This window comes from Oncorhynchus kisutch, unplaced genomic scaffold (assembly GCF_002021735.2).
Source record: "Oncorhynchus kisutch isolate 150728-3 unplaced genomic scaffold, Okis_V2 Okis06b-Okis10b_hom, whole genome shotgun sequence".
In the NCBI taxonomy this organism is placed as follows: Eukaryota; Metazoa; Chordata; class Actinopteri; order Salmoniformes; family Salmonidae; genus Oncorhynchus; species Oncorhynchus kisutch.
Window position 1 is genome coordinate 21,248,840 of NW_022261983.1, and position 11,930 is coordinate 21,260,769.

The following is an 11,930-nucleotide window of genomic DNA, read 5'->3' on the forward strand; positions in this document are numbered from 1 at the left end:
GTGTAGTCTAGACCTCCTATAGCTCCTCAACAGATGTGTAGTCTAGACCTCCTATAGCTCCTCAACAGATGTGTAGTCTAGACCTCCTTTAGCTCCTCAACAGATGTGTAGTCTAGACCTCCTATAACTCCTCAACAGATGTGTAGTCTAGACCTCCTATAGCTCCTCAACAGATGTGTAGTCTAGACCTCCTTTAGCTCCTCAACAGATGTGTAGTCTAGACCTCCTATAACTCCTCAACAGATGTGTAGTCTAGACCTCCTATACCTCCTCAACAGATGTGTAGTCTAGACCTCCTACCTCCTCAACAGATGTGTAGTCTAGACCTCCTATAGCTCCTCAGATGTTTAGTCGAGACCTCCTACCTCCTATAACTCCTCAGATGTTTAGTCGAGACCTCCTACCTCCTAAACAGATGTTTAGTCGAGACCTCCTACCTCCTATAACTCCTCAATAGATGTGTAGTCTAGACCTCCTATAGCTCCTCAACAGATGTGGTCTAGACCTCCTTCGTCCTATAGCTCCTCAACAGATGAGTAGTCTAGACCTCCTACCTCCTCAACAGTAGATGCTACTGCTGTTTTCATGCCACAGCAGCCCTGTGCGTGTTCCCGCTCCGTCGAGCACGCCCCCGCCCAGTAGGAGCGTGCACATCGTGTGCGCGCAGGACCCTTCCCTAGACTACAAGACAGTACCAAACCCAGCCTGGAGCCTGACGCAAGGTAGCGCACCCAGAGAACAGAGAGAGAGAGAGAAGATGGACGGAGTGGGATCGTTCGGAGCGGGCCTGGCGGGTGCTGCCTTCGACCCGGTTTCCTTCATCAAGCAGCCGACCACCATCCTCAGGGTCTTGTCCTGGGTAAGAGACCGACAGATAACGGGGTCTGTCGCGGCGTCCTCCCTCGGCCTGCCGCTCGGTGGCGAGTGATCGCTCCGTAGAGCGCCGCAGATAAGAGTCTGGAAACGCCAGTAGGCTTATAGATGGACGGGGTCCAGGGGAGAGGAGGCTGTCGAATAACGGTCCATCCTGTTCAGATACACGGATATGTACCATGTTTTAGAACCTACGGTCGTTTTAGAAAACAGATTTGTAAAGAATGTCAAAAAATGAATGTGGCCTTAAAATGTATTGAATTAGGCTACAGATGATAACTAGACTGTTGCGTTGAGAGAAACGTATCTTTATAATGTCTATCTGTAGGCCTTAAGCAGGTCTATAGCATAGTGTTATTATTAAATCCCGTGTGTGTATATAGGCTGTGGGTTTGTGATATGGATCATTCCACCACTCCTCGGGAGGGGGCGGTATAGTGGCGTCGCATCCTCTCTCTCTCTATTCGCCAGTGTGGATCATTCTCCATGTGTTAATACCCCGGGTGGTTTGTCGTTCTATTGACCGGATAGTTCTACTACAGAGTGACGATATATGCACATGTGTTAATACCCCGGGTGGTTTGTCGTTCTATTGACCGGATAGTTCTACTACAGAGTGACGATATATGCACATGTGTTAATACCCCGGGTGGTTTGTCGTTCTATTGACCGGATAGTTCTACTACAGAGTGACGATATATGCACATGTGTTAATACCCCGGGTGGTTTGTCGTTATATTGACCGGATAGTTCTACTACAGAGTGACGATATATGCACATGTGTTAATACCCCGGGTGGTTTGTCGTTATATTGTCCGGATAGTTCTACTACAGAGTGACGATATATGCACATGTGTTAATACCCCGGGTGGTTTGTCGTTATATTGACCGGATAGTTCTACTACAGAGTGACGATATGTACACATGTGCGATCTACAGTGCCTTGGAAAAGGATTTGTCCCCTTTCTGATTTTCTCTATTTGTGAATATTTTTTTAAACTGAACGTTATCAGGTGTTCAACCAAAACCTAATATTAGATAAAGGGAACCTGCGTTTACAAATAACAAATACATGTTATGTATTTTATTTAATTAATACATAAGTCTGTACTTTTGGTCCACACAGGTGTCTCTTCTCCCCCTCCCCTCTCCTCTTCAGGTATTCTCCCTGGTGGTGTTTGCCTCTATAGTGAACGAGGGCTATGTGAACCTGGGTAGTGAACGTCTCTTCTCCCCCTCCCCTCCCCTCCCCTCTCCTCCTCAGGTATTCTCCCTGGTGGTGTTTGCCTCTATAGTGAACGAGGGCTATGTGAACCTGGGTAGTGAACGTCTCTTCTCCCCCTCCCCTCTCCTCTCCTCTTCAGGTATTCTCCCTGGTGGTGTTTGCCTCTATAGTGAACGAGGGCTATGTGAACCTGGGTAGTGAACGTCTCTTCTCCCCCTCCCCTCCCCTCCCCTCTCCTCCGCAGGTATTCTCCCTGGTGGTGTTTGCCTCTATAGTGAACGAGGGCTATGTGAACCTGGGTAGTGAACATCTCTTCTCCCCCTCCCCTCCCCTCCCCTCTCCTCCTCAGGTATTCTCCCTGGTGGTGTTTGCCTCTATAGTGAACGAGGGCTATGTGAACCTGGGTAGTGAACGTCTCTTCTCCCCCTCCCCTCTCCTCCCCTCTCCTCCTCAGGTATTCTCCCTGGTGGTGTTTGCCTCTATAGTGAACGAGGGCTATGTGAACCTGGGTAGTGAACGTCTCTTCTCCCCCTCCCCTCTCCTCCCCTCTCCTCCTCAGGTATTCTCCCTGGTGGTGTTTGCCTCTATAGTGAACGAGGGCTATGTGAACCTGGGTAGTGAACGTCTCTTCTCCCCCTCCCCTCCCCTCTCCTCCTCAGGTATTCTCCCTGGTGGTGTTTGCCTCTATAGTGAACGAGGGCTATGTGAACCTGGGTAGTGAACGTCTCTTCTCCCCCTCCCCTCCCCTCCCCTCTCCTCTCCTCCTCAGGTATTCTCCCTGGTGGTGTTTGCCTCTATAGTGAATGAGGGCTATGTGAAACTGGGTAGTGAACGTCTCTTCTCCCCCTCCCCTCCCCTCCTCAGGTATTCTCCCTGGTGGTGTTTGCCTCTATAGTGAACGAGGGCTATGTGAACCTGGGTAGTGAACGTCTCTTCTCCCCCTCCCCTCTCCTCCTCAGGTATTCTCCCTGGTGGTGTTTGCCTCTATAGTGAACGAGGGCTATGTGAACCTGGGTAGTGAACGTCTCTTCTCCCCCTCCCCTCCCCTCCCCTCTCCTCCTCAGGTATTCTCCCTGGTGGTGTTTGCCTCTATAGTGAACGAGGGCTATGTGAACCTGGGTAGTGAACGTCTCTTCTCCCCCTCCCCTCTCCTCTCCTCTTCAGGTATTCTCCCTGGTGGTGTTTGCCTCTATAGTGAACGAGGGCTATGTGAACCTGGGTAGTGAACGTCTCTTCTCCCCCTCCCCTCCCCTCCCCTCCCCTCTCCTCCTCAGGTATTCTCCCTGGTGGTGTTTGCCTCTATAGTGAACGAGGGCTATGTGAACCTGGGTAGTGAACGTCTCTTCTCCCCCTCCCCTCCCCTCCCCTCCCCTCCCCTCCCCTCCCCTCCCCTCCCCTCCCCTCCCCTCTCCTCTCCTCCTCAGGTATTCTCCCTGGTGGTGTTTGCCTCTATAGTGAACGAGGGCTATGTGAACCTGGGTAGTGAACGTCTCTTCTCCCCCTCCCCTCTCCTCTCCTCCTCAGGTATTCTCCCTGGTGGTGTTTGCCTCTATAGTGAACGTGGGCTATGTGAACCTGGGTAGTGAACGTCTCTTCTCCCCCTCCCCTCCCCTCTCCTCCGCAGGTATTCTCCCTGGTGGTGTTTGCCTCTATAGTGAACGAGGGCTATGTGAACCTGGGTAGTGAACGTCTCTTCTCCCCCTCCCCTCCCCTCCCCTCTCCTCCTCAGGTATTTTCCCTGGTGGTGTTTGCCTCTATAGTGAACGAGGGCTATGTGAACCTGGGTAGTGAACGTCTCTTCTCCCCCTCCCCTCCCCTCTCCTCCTCAGGTATTCTCCCTGGTGGTGTTTGCCTCTATAGTGAACAAGGGCTATGTGAACCTGGGTAGTGAACGTCTCTTCTCCCCCTCCCCTCCCCTCCCCTCCCCTCTCCTCCTCAGGTATTCTCCCTGGTGGTGTTTGCCTCTATAGTGAACGAGGGCTATGTGAACCTGGGTAGTGAACGTCTCTTCTCCCCCTCCCCTCTCCTCTCCTCTTCAGGTATTCTCCCTGGTGGTGTTTGCCTCTATAGTGAACGAGGGCTATGTGAACCTGGGTAGTGAACGTCTCTTCTCCCCCTCCCCTCCCCTCCCCTCCCCTCCCCTCCCCTCCCCTCCCCTCCCCTCCCCTCCCCTCCCCTCCCCTCCCCTCCCCTCCCCTCCTCAGGTATTCTCCCTGGTGGTGTTTGCCTCTATAGTGAACGAGGGCTATGTGAACCTGGGTAGTGAACGTCTCTTCTCCCCCTCCCCTCTCCTCTCCTCCTCAGGTATTCTCCCTGGTGGTGTTTGCCTCTATAGTGAACGAGGGCTATGTGAACCTGGGTAGTGAACGTCTCTTCTCCCCCTCCCCTCCCCTCCCCTCTCCTCCTCAGGTATTCTCCCTGGTGGTGTTTGCCTCTATAGTGAACGAGGGCTATGTGAACCTGGGTAGTGAACGTCTCTTCTCCCCCTCCCCTCTCCTCTCCTCTCCTCCTCAGGCATTCTCCCTGGTGGTGTTTGCCTCTATAGTGAACGAGGGCTATGTGAACCTGGGTAGTGAACGTCTCTTCTCCCCCTCCCCTCCCCTCCCCTCTCCTCTTCAGGTATTCTCCCTGGTGGTGTTTGCCTCTATAGTGAACGAGGGCTATGTGAACCTGGGTAGTGAACGTCTCCACTGTGTGTTCAATAAGAACCCTGATGCGTGTAACTACGGAGTGTTCTGTGGTCTGGTGGGCTTGTTGCTGTGCTCCTTCTTCTTCCTGTTGGATGTGAAGTTTCAACAGATCAGCTCTATTAAGGACAGGAAGAAGGCTGTGATGCTGGAGGTCGGGGTTTCAGGTAGGCTAAAACACACAGACGGACACTCTTTATTTCAATGTGTATGCTGTGATTGGTTGGCTGTCCTCTGACTGTGTGCTGTGATTGGTGGTTTTCAGGTTTCTGGACGTTCCTGTGGTTTGTGAGTTTCTGTTTCCTGGCCAATCAGTGGTCTAGGACCGCACCTGAGGACCTGCCACTCAATCAGGGGGCTGACGCAGCCAGGGCATCTATCGCCTTCTCATTCTTCTCCATCCTCACCTGGGTACACACACACACACACACACACACCCTATAGCTGCTCCAGGGGCACTGCACTGTGGCATTGTACTTCTCATTCTTCTGCTCCTCCTCTTCCTTCTCCTCTTCATTCTTCTGCCCCTCCTCTCCTCCTCCTCCTACTCCTCTTCCTTCTCCTCCTCTTCATTCTTCTTCTTCTCTTCATTCTTCTTCTTCTCCTCTTCTCCTCCTCCTCCTTCATTCTTCTTCTCCTCCTCCTTCTCTTCCTCCTTCATTCTTCTTCTCCTCCTCCTTCTCTTCCTTCTCCTCCTCCTTCTCCTTCTCCTCCTCATTCTTCTCCTTCTCCTCTTCCTTCTCCTCCTCATTCTTCTTCTCTCCTTGTTCTTCTTCTCCCTCCAGGCTGGTCTGACGGTGCGTGCAGTCCAGAAATATCTCCTGGGAACAGACATGACCCTCTTCACCACCGACCATCTGGACGGAGTCGCCCCTGTAACACCATACCCCCCCACCACCACCGGGGGCACCATCGAGCCCAGCGACAACTACCAGAGCCCCCCGTTCACAGAGGGGCTGGAAGCCCCTGCCCCCACATACCAGGTCCCCATATACTAGTCCCTCCCTGTCCCCATATACTAGTCCCTCCCTGTCCCCATCTCCCTGTCCCCACATACCAGGTCCTCATATACTAGTCCCTCCCTGTCCCCATATACTAGTCCCTCCCTAGTCCCCACCTCCCTGTCCCCCTAGTCCCCACATACCAGGTCCTATCCACTAGAGAACATAGTGCTGGAAGCGCTGAAGGGGACCTAGTTACATGTACAGTCCCTCCATGGTAATGTTTTTAAGGGGATGTTCTGTTCTTGGGTTCGGTGTTATCTGCATGTTCTGTAAGACTGACTAAGTGCCAAACTGTCTTGTGTGTCTGACAGTGACTGTAGATAGTAACTTTCACCACTATGATGTTAACGTGACCAAGTGCAATATCTCCCTCCACCCAGTAGCCACTCTGCCGACCAGTCATACACTATTCCCTATGTAGTGCATTAATGATGGCCAGCTGAGCCTTTACCACCAGTGCACTTTGTAAGGTAATAGTGGTTTCAGATGCGCCCTAAACTAATGTGTGCAAACATCACAGAAGATTCTGGCTGGTTTATGTTTACATTCTAGAAGTGGTTTGTTTACGTTCTAGAAGTGGTTTGATTACATTTAGAAGCTATTTATTTATGTTCTAGAAGCTGTTTGTTTACATTCTAGAAGCTGTTTGTTTACGTTCTAGAATCTTTTTATGTTTACGTTCTAGAAGCTGTTTGTTTACATTCTAGAATCCTTTTATGTTTCTTTTCTAGAAGCTGTTGGTTTCATTCTAGAAGCTGTTTGTTTACGTTCTAGAAGCTGTTTTTACGTTCTAGAATCTTTTGGTTTCTTTTCTAGAAGCTATTTGTCATTCTGGAAGCTGCCAAACTGCCCTGCTAGTTGTCTTCCTTCACAGAGCATCAGTCAGTCAGCTACCCAGAGATAAACTAGACATACCATGATGGCTCTTTATTACTGTATATACCCTGGGTCTGGGTCTCTCTAAATCTGCTCTGTGGAATATAACCGTGCCCATTGTTACCATGGTGACAACACACCCACACACACTCACTAGTGAACCTCACTGCCCAGTGTGTGTGTGTCTGGTGTGTGTCTGGTATTTGTTGTTTCAGGTCTGAAGAAAAAGAAAGACAAGTAAAGCGTTCTTCTGTTGGTGGTGTTCCGGAACAGAGGTGTTCCGGAACAGTCTGTCTCACCATCTTGTACAGTGTCTCTAGGTGAAGCCTAGACATTACATGTCACTGTCTGTATTGACAGTCATTTTACATATTAAATTACAATTCAAGAGGTTTTGTGTTTGTTGATATAACAGTCAACAGATGAATATAATGCTGAATATAACTGACCTCCAGAAAGCCTTGTCTGTGGTGCCATCTGCTCCTTGTATCACTAGCGGTGTAACAGCGCCCTCTAGCTGCCGAGGGACTCGAGCTTTTAAAGGCCCAATCCTGCAGCTCTTTTTTTATCTGAATATCAAATCATTTCTAACGAATTAGTACATTTCTGTTATTCCTTTTGACCATTTTAATTGAAAACAAACGAAAAAATAGCAAAGTGTAATATCTCAAGCAAGAATTTTGCTAGGACTGTCGGAGTGGTGAGGGGGAAACTAGCTGTTATTGGCAGAGAGATTTCGAACTCTCTTATTGGTCTATTAACTAATTAACCGCCGGGTGACGTCACCAGGCAGGCCAAAACTCCATCCCACCAAAACAGACTGAAATTTCAGACGGTCTTTTCAAACAGCTCTTCAACTAAAACGGCATTATGAATTTCACAGTATTATTCCAACATCATAGCGTGGAAATATATCAAACACAGGAACGTTTTTGACTGCCTGGGGCCTTTAAAATACGTTTAAAAGTGATGAATGTAATATTGTGTGGGCAAAATGTTCTGTTGAATTCTGTGTAATTGTGAATTTAAAAGAGCCGTTTGTTTTGATTTTAAAATTCATTTGATCTGAATTGATATGGAAAAACGTTGATTTACCCCTAAAAAACCCTGAAAGGTTGAATAAATGGACTTACACATAGGACCTACAGTATAACGAACGGAGTTCTATGTTCAGATTAAGAGGATGTTTCAGTATGTAGATCAGGGACGGGCAACTCAAGGATGGCCAATATACAGCACCAGTCAAAAGGTTGGACACCGACTCATTCCAGGGTTTTGATTTATTTGTATCACTATTTTCTACATTGTAGAATAATAGTGAAGACATCAAAACGATTAAATACTCCCTATTAATGTAGAATGTCCTCTGGGTCTAATAGACCTATTAAGGATTAATCGTATAACTTTTAAAATGTATTCCCTTTTAAATGTGTTGTAAACACAACCAGTCATGTTTTCAGCTTGCCAAACAATCACTTCCCTAAAGGTGCTCCTGTTGGCTTGCCGCGCACGTTTGTCCACTGTGCGCCGGTCGTTTGATGAATGGAAAGAGATCTGTTACAAAATAAACGAGAAGTGTAATGACATTCAGTGATTGTCAATGGCAACCATTAGGCTTGTAGTCTGAATTGATGCGTCCGCTGCTGTAAGAGCGCGTCGCAGTCTGTCTCTCTGCCTTGGTAGAAATGTTGTCGGACGCAATTTGGAGGGAATACTGCCCGTTTTAATGTCAATTCTCTCATTTTCATGCAGCTGACATGCGGTAATGTTAATCCTTAAGAGTTTGAGTTTAGTGCGTCAATCTCACTAACATAATACAAAAATCCCCATCTAAACATGTCAGTTTAAAGATAGAGATGGTTTGCCTGGGCTCAATGCACCGCATCCTCCTGTCGGGATTCCGCATCAGCGGGGGAAGGTGGCCGAGCTAAAGCAGTGTTTGACAGAACATGAGACATCCCGAAAATCAGAGAACCGTTTGGGCTTCTCCGTTTAGCTCTACGAACCCCACAAGTGTCATAGGACTCCTCTGAAGGTAACCAGGTACCGGTACAAAAACAATCAATAAATGGAAGTATGGAGGTAGTTTTGTTAAATATGTCCAAAAAACTACAATATTTCCTGGTCTTATATCTCCTAGATATACAGAACCAAACGTTTGGACACACCTACTCATTCAATGATGTTTTATTTTTTAAACTGTTTTCTACATTGTAGAATAATAGTGATGTCAACTATGAAACAACACATGGAATCATGGAGTAACCAAGAAAGTGTTAAACAAATCAAAATATATTTTACATTTGAGATTCTTCAAAGTAGCCACCCTTTGCCTTGATGACAGCTTTGCACACTCTTGGCATTCTCTCAACCAGCTTCACCTGGAATGCTTTTCCAACATTCTTGAAGGAGTTCCCACATATGCTGAGCACTTGTTGGCTGCTTTTCCGTCACTCTGCGATCCAACTCATCCCAAACCATCTCAATTGGGATGAGGTCAGGTGATTGCGGAGGCCAGGTCATCTGATGCAGCACTTCATCACTCTCCTTCATCAAATTGCCCTTACCCAGCCTGGAGGTGTGTTGGGTCATTGTCCTGTTGAAAAATCAATGATAGTCCCACTAAGTCCAAACCAGATGGGATGGCGTATCGCTGCAGAATTCTGTGGTAGCCATGCTGGTTAAGTGTGCCTTAAATAAATCACAGACAGTGTCACCAGCATTTCAGTTGAATACATTCAGTGGGACAACTGACTAGGTATCCCCCTTTCCCAAAGCACCCCTACACCATCACACCACCTCCTCCTCCATGCTTCGCGGTGGGAACCACACATGCAGAGATCATCCTTTCACCTACTCTGCATCTCACAAAGACACGGTTGGAACCAAAGATCTCAAATTTGGACTCACCAGATCAAAAGGACAGATTTCCACCGGTCTAATGTCCATTGCTTATGTTTCTTGGCCCAAGCAAGTCTTCTTCTTATTGGTGTCATTTAGTAGTGGTTTCTTTGCAGCAATTCAACCATGAAGGCCTGATTCACACAATCTCCTCTGAACAGTTGATGTTGAGATGTGTCTGTTACTTGAATTCTGTGAAGCATTTATTTGGGCTGCAATCTGAAGTGAGGTTACCTCTTTGCTTCTTGCCATAATGTAGACTTGGTCTTTTACCAAATAGGGCCAACTTCTGTATACCACCCCTACCTTGTCACAACACAACTGATTGGCTCAAACGCATTAAGAAGGAAAGAAACTTTACAAATTAACAAGGCACACCTGTTAATTGAAAAGCATTCCAGGTGACTACCTCATGAAGCTGGTTGAGAGAATGCCAAGAGTGTGCAAAGCTGCCATCAAGGCAAATACATTTTGATTTATTTAACACTTTTTTGGTTACTGCATGTTTCCATATGTGTTATTTCATAGTTTTGACGTCTTCACTATTATTCTACAATGTAGAAAATAGTAAAAATAAAGAAAAGCCCTGGAATGAGTGGGTGTGTCCAGACTGTTGACTGGTACTGTAGGACAGACACTTCAAAAACCTTGTTTCGTATCATTTCTTGTTTTGCCATTGCTGAATATGTTATTCAATGTGTTTCTATAGGTCATTAGTAGTAATAATAAATATTAAAGGCCAAATTCAATATTTGAAATGGCTCCATACGGAACACAGTTACTTACTCTACACATCACAGCAGCGTGTCTGTTCTATATCCTATAATTCTATGTTGTGTTGATGTTCTCAGTACTCTAGTCTGAGTGATAGAGGGGTCAGGAGACAGGGAGGAGGGGTCTGGAGACAGGGAGGAGGGGTCTGGAGACAGGGAGGAGGGGTCAGGTCTGTAGATTAAGGAATCATTTCAGATCAACTAATTTCTGTCCTGTTGATCCTCCGAAACACACTCTGCCTGCGTATGTGTGTCCACTCCAGTGCTGTTGGTAGTAAAGTATCTCAGTGTGTATTATAGAAGTGGTCGTAAAGCCGTCTGTAGTGCTTCAGTATTATAATAACTCTGTTGGAAATGGACCAATCACATGTGATCTGACCCTGGTTGTTGTTTTTAAAGGTGTAGCACCTCAATGTGCCCATTACTTACAGAGGTCCTTCCATTGTTCTCCTCTCTGAATGTCTGACTGCTGTCAGATCACCTCACTGAAATAAAGCAGAACATTTTTCATGACTGGTCTCTGTTGTGTTACTTCTATAAAGGTCGCCCCTTCTGTTGTGTTACTTCTATAAAGGTCCCCCTTCTGTTGTGTTACATCTATAAAGGTCCCCCTTCTGTTGTGTTACATCTATAAAGGTCCCCCCTTCTGTTGTGTTACATTCATTAAGTTCCCCCTTCTGTTGTGTTATGTCTATAAAGGCCCCCCTTCTGTTGTGTTACATCTATAAAGGTCCCCCCTTCTGTTGTGTTACATCTATAAAGGTCCCCCCTTCTGTTGTGTTACGTTCATTAAGTTCCCCCTTCTGTTGTGTTATGTCTATAAAGGTCCCCCTTCTGTTGTGTTACATCTATAAAGGTCCCCCCTTCTGTTGTGTTACATCTATAAAGGTCCCCCTTCTGTTGTGTTACATCTATAAAGGTCCCCCCTTCTGTTGTGTTACGTCTATAAAGGTCCCCCCTTCTGTTGTGTTACATCTATAAAGGTCCCCCCTTCTGTTGTGTTACGTCTATAAAGGTCCCCCCTTCTGTTGTGTTACGTCTATAAAGGTCCCCCCTTCTGTTGTGTTACATCTATAAAGGTCCCCCCTTCTGTTGTGTTACGTCTATAAAGGTCCCCCCTTCTGTTGTGTTACATCTATAAAGGTCCCCCCTTCTGTTGTGTTACGTCTATAAAGGTCCCCCCTTCTGTTGTGTTATGTCTATAAAGGTCCCCCTTCTGTTGTGTAACATCTATAAAGGTCCCCCCTTCTGTTGTGTTACATCTATAAAGGTCCTCCCTTCTGTTGTGTTACATCTATAAAGGTCGCCCCTTCTGTTGTGTTACATCTATAAAGGTCCCCCTTCTGTTGTGTTACATCTATAAAGGTCCCCCCTTCTGTTGTGTTACATCTATAAAGGTCCCCCTTCTGTTGTGTTACGTCCATTAAAAAAATGTACGTAAATATTCAGACCCTTTGTTTTGAGACTCAAAATTGAGGTCAGGTGCTTCCTGTTTCCATTGTTCATCCTTGAGATGTTTCTACAACTTGATTGGAGTCTACCTGTGATAAATTCAATTGATTGGACATGATTTGGAAAGGCACACACCTGT

The 11,930-nt window shown here is 46.9% G+C and overlaps 1 protein-coding gene across 1 annotated transcript; it reads left to right on the forward strand.

The window, feature by feature from the left end:
* The first annotated feature begins 276 nt into the window (after positions 1-276).
* Positions 277-10,852, forward strand: LOC116359928 (synaptogyrin-3-like). The gene is made up of 4 exons (XM_031813990.1): positions 277-859; positions 4,718-4,952; positions 5,051-5,196; positions 5,571-10,852. Exons 1-4 carry the CDS (start codon positions 569-571, stop codon positions 5,781-5,783), a joined length of 885 nt encoding a protein of 294 aa, XP_031669850.1. The 5' UTR covers positions 277-568; the 3' UTR covers positions 5,784-10,852.
* The last annotated feature ends 1,078 nt before the right edge of the window (positions 10,853-11,930 follow it).